The sequence below is a fragment of the Cuculus canorus genome, chromosome 4 (assembly GCF_017976375.1).
Source record: "Cuculus canorus isolate bCucCan1 chromosome 4, bCucCan1.pri, whole genome shotgun sequence".
Lineage (NCBI taxonomy): Eukaryota > Metazoa > Chordata > Aves > Cuculiformes > Cuculidae > Cuculus > Cuculus canorus.
In genome coordinates, this window is record NC_071404.1 from 71,539,994 (window position 1) to 71,555,432 (window position 15,439).

Consider the following 15,439-nt stretch of genomic DNA (forward strand, 5'->3'; position numbering starts at 1 on the left):
TCCCTTTATTTTAGTAATTTATTTAATTTTTTAATGTACTACAGATCTTATTTTCTTCAGAAGATACATAAAAGCATTCTACTATTACAAATAGTCTCCTGTTACGTCTATCAAAATTGAGTACTTTACACCTCATGTAAACCTAAGCTTTTTTGTGAGATGCATTTAAATAATTGCAGATATTAGAAGTTGCTCCTTGTCATGAAGGGACACAAAAAATGTTGCAAGAAAAAGATAAGGCCTGACATTATGTGAGATTGTTTTTTCTATAAACTTCTATGCTGTTCAGCACAGAAAAATGAATATAAATATTAGGCTTTTCTCTATGACACATATACTTTAGCCCTGGATTGAATGCAAGCATATGAACAGCCTACCTTGGCAATTTTATTTAGGTTACAGTCAGACTGAAAAGCTTTCTGGGTGATTTCCAAATGCAGAGAAAGACCGTCACTCTGCCAAATAAAGCTGAGAAGTCCAGAGTGTTTACTTTATTAAAAATTTAACACTGAGTCATATGTGTGTTTTACAGACAGTGCTTTAACACAAAAGATAACACTTGCAGAGTGCTGCTGACATCCGCAGTGACTTAGGTTGTGTGAACGATTTAACCTAATCAAGGACAAACCTTTCTGAAGTAACTCAAACTGTTTAAAAAGAGTCTTATTCATGTTAAGACTGAAACAAGAAGGCGAGCACAACAGAGTTCTGGGTTTCGAGCTAGTGTAAAGCAATATGCAAAGAAATTTCATGTAAACATTACAATTAATGGCTCTAGATGACCTTTGCAGTGAGCATCAATGAAAAATTACTGACTGAAAATACTTTTGAAAGAACTCACCTGTCTAAAGAACCATACATAAATTTCAAGGTCCTGACAACATCTTGAATCTTGTTCCTCAGCTGAGGAAGTGGCACACTAAAATATAAAATGCAAACACACACTTGTGTTTATAGAAACAAGCACAGGCATGTTATGAAGAGTTCTATTCTTAACTAGTGATACAGCACACACAAAAAATGTTTTCATCAACTGCACCAGAGATTTCCTTTCAGTGACTTGTCCATGATGGCACAAGCAGTAATAAAGCCATGGGGAAGGTCCTCTCAGAACACATAAATATATAATATTAGTGCTGTTATTCAGTAGTCTCTAATCAGGATTTGACTTTACCAAAATTGCCGTTTTCTTGACTATATGTATTTCTGAGATCTAATGGGACCTTATTGCCTTTAGAAGAAATAAAAAAGAAACTATAACAATGGATATATAAAAGAAGTGAACGAAGTAAATAAAAAAATAGAATCACAAGTATGGAAATTATAGTAAAAAGAATGTATTGTTAGCCCTCCCTTTCTTGCTTTTTTGATACAAGAGTGCAATTTAAGGACACACAATAGGAAACAAAATAAAATTAAAAGGAAAGCAAAACACTGTATTTGAAACTCACTTTTCTTCAGGAAGGCCAATTACAAGCAACTTGTCAGATTCTTTCCAGTAAACAACTTGAACCAGTTTTCCGCATAGAAAAAGGGAGGAACTAGAAAAAATAAGCCAGAAGTACTTCTGTTAACACTATGAAGTTAAAAAGACCACCATTATAAGCCAGAATTAATTATATGTATTTTATATGCCTAGTCTTATGCTCATATATAAGCACACGCATGCAACTGGGCGTCTCTGATTCCTATCCCAAGCAGATCACACCAGTAGTAACGAGTATGCAAATATAAAGCATGAACAACCACTACTGCAGTGCCACAGTCATCCTCTGAATGACTTTTTAAAGGTCTTCCTGGCATATACCCGGCCAGCCTTTAACATGAGCAACTTAGAAAATGAATGCCATTTCAGATCATAATGAGGTAACTGGAGCCACTAATGAAGGTTCTGACCACAGTCGTTACTCACAAAATAATTTCAAGACTTCACACGTGTTCTGAAAACAAGCCCAAGAGGTATCTGAACACGTTACCCGAGTGATAAAAATAAGCTTGATCTCTCATGCTCTCTCTTTATACAGAAAATTGCTCTATGGAGCTCAGCAACCCCAGAAAAACACAGACAACTTTCATTTCAACCATAAAGTGGATTAGCACATGAAACAGAATTAGATCCAAGGTTCTAATTGGCAATAAACCGTACATTATTCACCAGATTATGAGATTTAATGTACTGGTGCTGTTAAAGCCAAGGTCTGTAAATTTTTCGAATACTAAATTTATAGCAAAACCCCACCTTTCTTACTATCATGATAAAAATTTTAAATAACAAAACAACACTGCTGCAAAGTGAGAAAAGGGTAACTTTAAGTTTAACCTTAAATGATTCAAGAATTTAATTTTCAGGATCTGGCTCCATCATTAACTTGCTCCACTGATTCGCTCATAGTGTAAAACTGATGGTACTGAATAAAATAATGGTGTCATTTCACCAGTTAAGAAATACGTTAGTATTTCCGCAGATCATTAGAAAATTGTTATCTTTCATGTTACCAAAAGTGCTTTCCAAACAAAATAAGTTATATATTTACAATGTGATTAACTACAAAGAAATAAACATCCCCATCCCAAGAGATGCACAATACAAGGGCAGACACAATAATCAAAATCTCTCTTCTGAAAGAAAGCAGCTCCATAGGAGATCTGGGGATTATCTGTTATATTTTTTTGAAGAGATGAGACAGTCCACAGAGACAAATAGGAGTGCTTTTATATTTTTATGTAAATTTATAAATTTTATTTATGTAAATATATAAATAAAAAGTGCTATGATGCTCAAAAATGGGAAATAGAGAACCTTAACAGGAAAGCTTAATCTATGCCATCATGGATTTCTGTGTTGTTTTTCTGATGATACCACAGGTATAGATCATCTAACTATGCATTGATTTGTTTCTTGGATGTGTTTGAAAAATTGGACGTGTCCAGAAACGTTTCTATATGGGAGGATTTCCATTAATAATGTACAGGCATTTAAGAGAAGTTAACATACCTGAGTGCTAAGTAACGTGGCAATGCATTAAAGATGTAAAGATGTAAAGCCTGTGTTTGATATGTGCTAATGGAATCAATCTACATTCTTATTGGTCAGTAAAACCGTAGCATGACTTTTAGTAACTCCTTTTAAGGAAAAAATTATCAGTGAAAAACCGAACTTTAATACAGTAAACAGGCTTCTTGCCTTTTGAGGAATTCCTAATTATTGCCAGTGGTGTTCATTACTGCACTACTGGTTGCATTCTCTGTTTGTGGGTCTGAAATCTTACTTACATTTGGCTTTCTTTATACCAATCCAGGTCCTATGTCTGACACCCAAGAGATTTAAATTCATACACTGATGCTCAGCGTGAAGAAGTGCGAAGCTGTAAAGTGATACCTGCTATTTCACTTCTGATTATTCCATCAGAAAACAAGCTACCTTTAAATATTCAATAATCTCTTGACATATCTCTACGACCCCTACACTGCTCCAAAAACTCAGGAGTCATCTTTATTAGACTTCTTTAATGAGAGTCCTGGTCTGCAGATACAAAAATCTTTTGGGTGTTGCAAGTTGAATGAGAAATAAAATGAATTTAAAAGTAAAGGGTACTCATGAATTTATCTGAATTACATTTTACCTTTTTAAAATTGGATTGAAGCTGTTGTAGAATTTCCAGTCCGACATAACACAGTGCCAGTGAACCCGAGTTTAGACAGGGATGTTATTTATGAGATCTAAGAAGGGATCTAAAACCAATTTCTCTGAACTAAAAATCCTAGTCATTGCTACCCATGATAAAGAAATTGCCCCAAACACATACATCCAGGCAGAGCAGTCCAACTTCAGGTATGCTGTGCTAGTTAAAACATTACTGTCTAACAGGTATAGTCACTATTTTGTCTAGAACTTGACATAGGTGTTTTTTCTGTACATATGTATAAAATAATAAAACCAGTAATACATTAAATTTCAAATACTTTTACCTGATAATCTGTGTACCAGTAACACTTTCCAGTATGTCAGATAGTGTGAGAAATATTCCTCTCACACTTTTCAGTTTCTGGGATGCTTCTGATATGGGGTACTGATAAAGAATTTCTTGCTGTGAAGAAAGTTAGCTGTTAGTTAAGCAAAGCAAAATCAAAACCAAAATCATAAACGTCCCTTCCCCCCCGAAAAAAAAATTTCTTTTTGAGTCATCAATGTTTTTTCTTTAAACATGAAAGCTTTTATCATTTACTTTCCCAGTATTAAAACAAGCAGTGGTCTGTATGAGCACTCTGGAAAGTTCTAAAGCACACGTGAACATTTCTGATAGTTTAAACTTCTCTATTTTACAGAAAAGTAGGACTTAGAATCATTAATATATAGAGAAACATAAAAAGACAATCAGTACAGCCACTGCATTTTACAGCTTAAAAGTACACTGTTAACTAATGTGATTACAAGAGATAGCTAATATTTGTGTGGTTCTTTCAATATTTAAATTGCAAATTAAATCACCATTAAATACACTGTAGCAACAATAAGGATAGGAAAACTCCAATCTCTTGATAATCCCACCTAATTGCTTTATGATGAGCCAGAAATAATACATGTAATATTATTAACCATATCCTATGCAAAGAATTATCTTTCTACACAAACAAAAGAAACACAGACGTGATTAACTTTCCTATTTCTGTCACTAAGCACATCCAGTCAGTGCCAATAGTCATTAGTAAATTTTCCTTCGTCAAGATTAAAAGAACATAAAGTTTCACTAGAAGGACCTGGCAAACTCTTCATTCTTATCCAATTTAATTAGTTCTATTTTCAAACACTCATTAGCAACAAGGATTTTTTTCTGTCTTGAATCAATCCCTCAGCTGGAAAAAGCCTGCCATTTTCTAATTACAGCACTACAAAGGGCTAGAAAGAGCCTTTTTTCTCTCCTCTCTGTGAGCCAGGGCCTTTACACAAAATTCACTTGAGTATTATCTGCACACTTTCCCAGGGAAAGAAATGACAACTGTAACAAAAGGTCACAGCTGCACCTTACAGATATATTTATTAAAGAGTGAGCAAGGTTCAGCACAGACTGCTGTACAAGATCAGCTGTCTTCAAAGCAAGGTGGAAGTTCATAGGCTAATGACAATGGAATTAATAAATGAGAAGCAGCTCATTTCTTAAAAAGTGTAAACCCTCACTCAACCCCAAAAACCCCAAACCTATACAGAGTATCTAAACTAATGGTGTATTAAGAAGTTTCTGTTTTTAATTTTCATTTTACTGATTTTTCAGACTAAGCCTAAGTAACATTAAAAAAATAATAATTACTGCAGTCTTGACAATGTAAGAAATTACTGACAGAAATTGTGTCAAAATGATGCCAACCAGCTAAAAAACACCTATGATCTTCACAGCACACTGACAATAGATGCTTTAAGTTGCATCTTGCATAAGACCAATAGAGAAACAATAGATGAAAATACAACTATAAATTCTTGAAGGTTAATTCAGAAATCATAAAACTAGAGAGAAATGCTCAAATTGGTGTCTATATGAACGAAGCTATCTCAACAGCTACCCAGCAATACCTACTTTGCAAGTACGCTACACAGGTGCTTCCACAAACACTAAAACGTAGGAGGAATAAGAATATTATTACTTTTAACGCATGGCACCACCAAAATTAGTTCAAACACAAAGATGTTACAGCGTATGCTGGTACAGATAACCTACCTTGAAGTAAAACATAAAAATGACAAGATCAACCATACTCACCAATACCATTATCATATGGGACACTCCTATGCATGCACACATGCTAATACTACTTTCCTTTATAGTGGTGTAGATAAAGCTTAAAAGGTTCATAGCTCATTAATTCCATTTTTAGGTGCCAAAAGCTCACAAGTGGAAGAATTAGTTACTAGTCCTATTGCCATTGTTTACATGAATGTGATCCGCATACCATGCCTCCCTTGGATAGGATAAAGCAGCTCAGTAAAGGATCATTATGGTTTTACTGTGCAAAACGGCATAGTTACCTAACAATGGCAGTGCTAATTTCAGTAGTACTGAAAACTAGATCTGGAACAGTACATCTACAGGATAAATGTCACTTATTGTTCACCAAATAAAATTAAAGGCAAATGCTTTTTGAAGAAGGTGATATTCTTTTGTTAGGAAATGTTATAAAGAGCTTGGTTATACCAGCAAAGCATCTCTCAACGTTAGAGACTATTTGGGGCTGCATAACTTTCAAGATTTCTCAGGAAACAATTCTTCCATGGTATGAAGGGAGAACAAGTGCATTACAATCCTTCTTTTGCCCCTACTCAATATTCAGGGTTAATCCTGTTTCTTGGGAGAGCGTAAACGAATAATGGGACAAGAAATCAGCACTCCATTTACTCTGAAGTGCAGGAATTGCAATTAGGCATTTGCATATCTATTCATCTACCAACAGAGGAGCTAGAGGCCTTGAAACAAATTTTTGTTTTAATATTTCATACATAAGTGACCAAGAAAACACTGGTCTTTAAGTCTGCAGCAATTGTCTGTAGCTGCTCTAGCCACATAACATTGCAGTTTTAGACTACAAACTTAGAATTGAAGAAAAAAAAAAGAACTATTTGCAATATGTAAGTGAGCTTTGATAAAACATAATAAGTTTATTTAATTCACAGTTAAATGAGTTCTTTGCATTTTTATCATAGGGAAATACTAAAGCAGAAAAATACTGCAGTATCATATGTTTTAATGGAAGCAGTCTCTGAGTGGGAAAAAGAGGACAGAATGACTGTGCCTAGTTGCAACGCTATAAAAAAAACTTCAGACACACATGTACAAACCAATTTCTGCTGCAGGTACCTCCCATGAAAAAGTATAATCTTTTAAACAGAACTGGGAAGAACTGCAAACCAAATCTAACAGCGTCAGTATCTTGCTGTAATACGCAATGAAGGACACATTAGCTTAAAAATATGTTAGAAGAGTGATTTATATTGCAAAGTCAAGTATTCAAACATTACGAAGTACTGGATCTATGGTTGCTTAATAACACTTAATTATACACACTTATCTGTCCTCTGCACAAGACAGTCATCTTTCAGAAAAAATGTGATCCTTAAAGACAACGCCATGATGTGTATGTACAAAAGGGTCAAATTAAAATTGCCCAAGTAGCCATAAAACTGCTATTTCTCAGCTGTCAAGCACTTGACTCTGCAAATTTCACAACATTTCTAACATGACATTATGATATCATGTAATTTTCTAGGGTTCTCCTCCCCAGCCCTGTCTCTAGGAAAAAACAATTAAAGTCCATTATGTGTAGTTGCAGCACTTCCTGTCTATTACACATCACCAACAGAGAAAGACTGTCAGAAAAAAAACCAGCATCAAAAATATAAAGACATCTCAGAGAAGGGACGGAGCACTGACTGCATTGATTCCAGGGGGAAGAAAGCAAAATGTCTTTCCTCTGGTCCCCACTCCATCCCCACCCCATCATCCTAATCCCTGGGGGCTGGTAAAACTTATGCTTCATTTCATGTGTGCATCACAGGTAACACATATCACTGGGGCACTATGCTAAATCTAAGGAGAATTTACAGAAGAGGAGTAAAGTAGTTTTCTAAATATCTGTTCCTAAAAAGTCCACTTTGTCCGTTTGTCATTTCAGACCAGGCAAGAGGCCAAACCCAGCCTTGCACACTGTTCTGTGTCTTCCCTGCATTGAGTGGAGTATCTGTTGCTATGGCTACATCATGACCAACACCTACACAAACTTACAGTGGGTTATACTACACTGGCAACATTTTTCTGATGACATCGAAAAGGAAAGAGATGTGAAAGGAAGCTTTACAGGACAAAGGAAAAGTATTTCAGTCACTAAAAAATGTTGCCCAAGCCAGAATCCACAGTAGATTGCAAACAGCAGACATGCAAGAGTTCTCTAGGGAAAGGTACATCAGAACTTCAAAATAGGGGGCAGAGAGATGATGGATGTGGACTGCCAACAGCTCCTGCTATGGAAAACTTCTTTGACAAGGCAGATTTCATAGCTCAGAGGCAGATTTCATAGTTCAGAGGCGCTGAGAGAAAACATCCCAGTGAGCACCTGAGAGAGAATAATGAACTTTTGAATTTATCTCTGCTTTGTCTGTTAACACCTCTAGCCTGCTCTTTACATAAAGACATTCAGCAGTGCTGAGTGATTTCAAGATGCTAACTTTTTTTCCTGAAATTTCAGGTCTTATTTCTGTCAAAACAGACATTTTACAGGCTACTCAAAATGACCAGCAAGGTGCTTCGTTCTTTTCATGTCTATAAGCACAGCAGTTGCTGTTGTCAGCTGTTACCTTTCATCTTCAGTTGTACTTCCTTAGCCACATACCTCATCCTTAGATGTTTCAGAGTCCAGTTTTGTTGTGAGGAACATAACAATATGAGGCACGTCTTGTACAGCTTGTTGAAGGTCCGTACTATCTTCTCCCCACAAAAGTCGAACCAGATTGTTCATACTTGACTGTGCCTGTTTATACCTTTGCTGAGAAGTTTCTTCAGGCTCAAATATTGATGTCTCAAATGTAAGTTTAACCTATTAAGAGAATTAATTACGGTGAAAACGAGGCTGTACTTAAAATTACGTTCTAATATCAGCTGAAATAGATGCAGTTTGAGCCCGATAAGAGATGACGTTTTCTTAGCTTCACTGACAAGGATGTAAACATTCGAAAATTCCTGCTGTTTCAAGAAAACCAATTACAGATTCAGCATTACAAACCCATCTATTATCAAGGACAAAGCCAGCTATTACATGCTCTATGAATCATGTGAGTGAGCATGTGGTTTGGTGTGTTTTCATACTTGATTCTTATGGTTTTGAGAATGGAAAAACATACTTACTGCTCTGGGTTTGTCTGAACACGAAACCCATTACCATGCTTATGAAACACAATAAATATAAGTTTTCAAAAACTGTGAAGTTAGCAAATATGAATTCTGTTGTCATATTTAACAATTGTACACGACTAACAAGAAGCACAAAAATCGTTTACATCACTTGCTGTGTTGTCTTCAGAAGAAAAAAAAAAAGTACAACCAGAGCATTCTTTCCTAAAACAATAATATAAAGTTTAGATAATTAACCTTGCTTTGTCAAAAAGTTACATGTTTACTGTTCTTTATTTTCCAAGTAAAGTAAAAAGTGGGGGTTTTAGAATAAACACGTATTTCCTGCCTTAGAAGCAACACAAAATCCAAACCTGGTGTGGCAATATGTTTCACAATTTGCTTTACAGACCTCCTTTTTATGAGCACTGTCTTACAAGAATTATTTTAGTTGCTCCATTAGTCATGAAATGAAAGTGATTTTTTTTATTTGTGTGAATGAACCCTTCATCATATGCATGGAAGGATATGTGAGAAATACCTAGCTCTTGGCTGAGCATAAACCTGTAATTTCCAAGGAGAATAAACTGATTTACACTCTTGGATTATACCTTAGTTCTCCTCATGGTTCAAAATATATATCTATTTGGAAAATATATCTATTTGGACTAAGTAGGTGCACTCTTAGCTCCCTTTTTCATATGTTTTTACTCAAGATTGTTTGTCTGACTTAACATGCCTATTGACTAGGAAGTTCTAAACATAATACATCACACCAAATCCCGCTTCTCTTTAAAATGAGAATGATTTTTATGACTGATGCAACAAAAAAGGTTTATATTTTCCCAGTTGCAGTAAATTTGAAAGCCCCAAGCAGAGGCATGTCATACACTCAAATACAGATAATTTATATTTTTGTAATTGTGAATGTGTGTACACATACTTCAAGAGAGGAGTGCCAGCAAGAAATAATGATGCTTTAAAACACCCACTGCCTGTCAGACTATATCAGAGAGAAGTAACATCATCAGCTCTTCCAGCTATGTTTATGTCACTTGGCTGCCTTCCTCCCATCCCACTCCACTGCCTCCAACACTTCTCACTAATCTTTTCCTCTCCTAGTTTAGCTGCTATCAGTTTTTTTCTCTTTTCCTTTCCTATTCGCTGGAACAGCACTGCATACAATCCTCTCTCCCACCACGTGCTACCACTTTCTTTTCTGACAGTAACTCATCCCTCACTCTCTCCTCATTATTTCAGTTTCAATGCATTACATTGCACATTAACAGGATTCAAGGAGCAGAAAAATCCAGCTAAGAAGCAGTGGCTTATTACAACCCAGGAACTTGATCGTTCACAGTTTTATAGGTATATATTTTCTTCTGTGGGTGCGCTTTCTTTGTCACGTCATCTGCATGTATTCCAGAGGATTTTCTTCATCCGTTGTTTAACTTTTTGCAGATTTCCTCTAAGGTCAAGAGTTATTTCTCTTAACTTATACTACATCTCATCTGTGGACACTTACTCATGACGATTGGGGTATAGCCTCTGTACTAAAGACGCACAGATGTAATCCTTGCTGCAGTCTATCTTCTAGTTTCTCAATTAAAAAATAACCCAGACTCAGTCAGTCTTGTCTTAGAGACACAACCAAGCAAGAGCTCAAAACAAATTGGGCCAAACAGAACTTTAACCCTCCCTCATCCTGCAGGCATCTGTGATGCCTCCTACATCATTGTGGGCAATACCATCCTGCTCAGATGTGAAGTCATTGTATTTTGAGAAAGATCTCTATCCGCAATTTGACTACAAGTTCTTTCCAAATCCTCTCGATTCTATCTAACAGCTTGGAATATGACATCTATTGCTTTTTGTCCAAGTTCTTACCTATTTCCTGCCTTTTAACAAATTTTACTGGGAAAAACCCCATCTAAGCTGGAAAATGCTGTAATAGAAAATGAGCAAGAGATGACATTTCTACACACCCTAAAAAACTATTTGTGGAGGAGAAATGAATCTTTGCCCTGAGCAGTGCACAGGATCTGACTGAGTATGTACCTACTGAAGTCCCCTTCTGTAAACATTGACGATGAAATCTTTCACAGCTTTTTGATTCCATTTCTCCTAAAGTAAATCAGTTCAATGCACAGCAGAAAATGGAAAGAGAAATGAAATGACTGGGAAAGGCACAGCAAATATTAATATTCCACGCTATGATTATATAGCGCACACACACATTCTCAGTACATATAACAGTCTCAAAAAGAATTGAGTTAACCTGCAAGAAGGCAGTGATGAAGATGACAGTGACAGCAAAGTATGAGGTACAAAGATAGAGATTTTTCCACCAAGGAAAGATGTGACGGAAGTGGAACATGACAGAGCTCTCAAGTCATGGAATGATACAAAGAATAAGACACAGATAGTTAACTATTCCTCATAACACAGCAACCTGGGGCTATGAAATGCACTTAATTAGATGGCAGCTTGAAAACCAACAAAAAAGAACCTAACGCATATCAGTTATGTCAATTGCTGCTACAGGATGTTGTGGAGGTTGGAGGAATTTTAGGAACTAGAGAAGATACAAACCTGTAAGCGATCCAACAAGTCACTAACCACTGACTGCTGGAAGGTGGAAAAGTATGATGGGAAGGTCACTCTGTGTTTCATTTTTTTCTTAAAGCTCTTTACTTAAACATTTGACAGTGTAAGAAACAGAAAATGTAGCTGTTATACCACTGTCCTGACCCAGAAAGGCCTGCTTTCTGTTTATCTGCAAGACAGCCGTATGACTTAGAACATGGATTTTATTATAGACTGAGTGGTGGCATAGCTTGCCTTTAAAGATTGCCTGCCATTTCCTGTTGTAAGCCTTTGTTTGCCATGTGCTTATGGTTTGCATAACTGTAGCTCAAAATTTCAGGCTGAAATTTCCTATTCTGAACGGCTGCCTCAGGCTGCATATTTTCAGGAAGTTTCGGGTAAAATGGTTGTGCAACTTCCAAGCACCAAGGTAAGGAAAAGTCTATTACTTCAGCGTATCTTCCCCTTCCTACCCAGTCTTCTCCGTCTTGTGGTGCTAGGAAACAGCAGTTATTTTGGTTACAGAAATGTACAATTGTATAGATTGCAGAATATAACTTTATCATACTGTCTTGAGCTTTGATTGAGGTGCTTTGGCCTGTGACATGCAGTGACTACTACAGAGCTTCTGAATGAGATGTCTAATGCTTTACTCAGAATCCAGACTTTATCTTATGATGTGACCTGCAAGCACTGAAACAGAAACAGTTCTGGCATTAAAAAGAAAAAAAAAAGACCGATGTAGCATTTGGACTTCCATTGCTCAATAAATACACTAAACTAGTCCTTACATGCCTAGAAGCCAGTTTGCCTAAACTGAGGTAAGGAAAACAAAAGGCTGGAAATATAATAATGAGGGATGTTATGCCACATGCTGCAACTGAGAGTCCTGGTAGGCACGTTTTGAAATTACTTCCAGTGATTTTTGACACTGAACTCAGAAGAGCAGTGACTTCACTTATGCAAATAATTTATAACTACAGTAAAACAGCTTTAAACTGCATCTTTTTTGATATTTTGCAATATATTATTAAGAATAGATGAACAATTTTGCTTGTGTAACAGCTGTCTCTATTACTAAATCACTGAAACAACAACCCTCTGTTTTGCTGTCAGGCTGACGATTTGACTTGATCTTAGAGATCTTTTCCAACCTTAAAGATTCTACGAATCTATGTTTCTTCAGCAGCACAAACAGTGTTCTACACTGCAAAAAAAAACCCAAAACCAACCCAGAACTCTGTATTTAAATTCCCCACTGGTCTATTTCAGCAGTCACTCTTCTGGCTTGACTGAAACTGCACAGTAAAGAAGGGATGATTGCACTTTAATAAAAGGTTTTGAAAAGCCAACATGACAAACAGCTATACATTTCAAGTAATCGCTGTCTATTTGACAGATTTACTGACAATGTAAACACTAATGTTGCATTAAAAGTAACTACTATATAAAGGACTGCATTGCATTTTAACAACAAGCAATATGTATGCTCTAATCTAGCCAAGATACAATTAAATAAACCATATAATCTCTGCTTTTTTACTCATTCTGTATTTAATAACAGTTACAGCAACTCCATATTTAGTCAAGGACAGGCAAGACAAGGTTTTTCTACCATGGAGCTCTGCCAATACCTGACCACAACTCTGGTAGCTTAGGCAAGCTTCATACTGTCAAATATCTTGGAAAGCTTCCTAAACTGACATAGTAGTACTCAATCTGACTCCAGCTGCAGATGGATTTCTACAGGCACTTACACTGCCCCAGTTGTGAACAGAAGCATGTTAAACAAAACCTAAGATTTCCACTTTTTATCGTCTCTGGACAGTAAAACATTTCTATTATTATCACCTCATATATTCTACCTGGAGAAAAACTACCAAGAGGTTACTGACGTACTGTAAGAGGCACTATAATTCAAACCTGCTCCATCTCATATCCAGAAGTTCCAACTTTTAACTTTGTCTCCCCATCCACCAGGAAGTGGATTTAAACAGAATAACTCAAAATACCTAATTTTACACTACTAACATCCTAAGTAATTAACACTCCCCTAGTTTAACTCTGAAATAGATATCTAATGCTTTATTAGTTATTTAATTATTCATTACAGTTCCAAAATTATTATTCAGCTAGAAGAGCAGATAAATGTAGAAGGTTTTGGAGGAAGAGACATTATTCATGACGTTATGTTTTTGCAGGTTTTTCTGTATCAGTTTTTTATTACTGACTTGTATCAATTTCCACCACTGTGTAGTTTTGAAAGTATTTAATCTCAGAAGTATTTAATCTAAAAGCTCTTAAATACTCAATAAATTATTTTTCTATTTAAATATGGAAATGGCATCGATTTCTCCATTCAAATACTCTTAAATATATTTAACAGCACTACTTATTTATTCAGGCTGCTTTTCGCTCTCTCTTGATTCGCAAGTTTTTTTATATTGATGAAGAGATAATTACTTTATTTAAGCATTTCCACAGCAATTATTACCTTTTTAAGAACAGCAACTGAAAAAAAGTCACTACTACTCTGCAGCTGACATATTTATTTTTAAGCTAGACATTAATATCTTGGTTCATGCACACTACTGCCAGGTTGCACATCTCCAGCTCTATTACCCACCAGGAGCAAGGCATCACAACATTACATACCTTGTCCTTCATTTGCTGAGATCAGACTGTTCAAAGTAACACATCCCAAAGCAACCACACTTGCCATCTTTGCACCTAACTATTGCTGGTTAAATGTTTGCCCAGGTCTCAAAGGAGTTACTTCTCTGTATTCAAGAAGAAGTAATTAATTTTGATGCAAGCAGTAACATAATAATGAAGCTGCTTTCTGAGTAGGAAAAGTAATAAAACTTGATTTTCCACGTATGTATGTACCAGTTCTCATAAAGAAACAAATACTCAGAATGTTGCAAGCAAAGAATACCTTGATTCTCACACTAAGCAAAAAAGAACATCAGGTGTTATGGTTAGTTTAAGCCTCCAAGTATACTGCTACCTCTTGCAGTATGTTGTATGTGCTTTCTGACTCTTGATTGATAACAAACAGAATGTGGAACAGCTGGACTGTGCCTAATGTCCCTTAATGCAACGTAGGCTTGAGTCACTTACTTGCACCTACCTGTTTTCACAGAATTTACTGGAATTAAACTCTGAAATTTCTACTCTAAGTCGCAGTGAAGTCAACAATGCATTCAAAAATTAGATGGGGAAGTTCTAGGAAAAAGATCACCTACATTCCGTTTCCTGAGTTTATAAAAAAGGCTAGAAACAAAATTCAATTTTACAGAAGACATTTGAAATAAATGTTCAACTACTGTACCTGCATAGGACCTGGAATACAAGACAAAACCCTTTCTATGTTTTCAGAATTCACATCAACATCATTTACAGCAACTAGAGCATCTCCTGCAGATAAAACAGACAAAAGCACGGGAACATTAGATGGTATCACACCACAATACAAAGTCAAACAGCGTTTTGTTTTAAAAATGAACATGACATTCAAACAATTAAATATCTTTTTGTTACATTTAAGTAGATGGTTTCTACATGCACCATTTCCTTTGTTTAGAAACATCAGCCAGTTACCTCATGTTCTTAAGGCTCTACTGTCACGCTTGTATCATTTTACAAATTAACTGTCAAAGCGTCCTCCCTCCATCCAGGCTTGTAATTACTCTTGTTACCCGATCAGGAAACCCAACAACTTCACCAATCAAGTAATGCCCAAGAAGTATTCCCCCACCCCCGAAACCACCTCTGCTCACTTGCCAATCCTTCTTCAATGCTATGTCTATTGCTATAAAACACTGCTGTTTCCAAATGCACTACAGAACTCACTCTTGCTGTAGTAGCTCACAAGTTTTAAGACATCCCTTACATTCTGACAGTTTATCATTATTCCTATCTTCTATCGTGTTGTAAATACCATCAAATACAACTGGAATTCTACCGGGTACTAGGTTGAT

General features: G+C 36.1%; 1 protein-coding gene across 4 annotated transcripts in view; it reads right to left on the minus strand.

Annotated features, from left to right (window-relative positions):
- Positions 1–15,439, minus strand: part of INTU (inturned planar cell polarity protein) — a 77,669-nt gene that overhangs the window by 16,873 nt on the left and 45,357 nt on the right. For all 4 annotated transcript variants that reach the window (XR_008449578.1, XM_054064713.1, XM_054064715.1 and 1 more), the window contains exons 3-7: positions 14,791–14,876; positions 8,374–8,577; positions 3,970–4,088; positions 1,452–1,541; positions 842–919 (exon numbers count right to left, since the gene is read on the minus strand). Coding sequence is in view for 3 of the 4 variants with exons in the window: in XM_054064713.1 (XP_053920688.1) it covers positions 842–919; positions 1,452–1,541; positions 3,970–4,088; positions 8,374–8,577; positions 14,791–14,876 (577 nt within the window). In the remaining variant the exon portion in view is untranslated. The remainder of the gene's footprint in view (positions 1–841; positions 920–1,451; positions 1,542–3,969; positions 4,089–8,373; positions 8,578–14,790; positions 14,877–15,439) is intronic.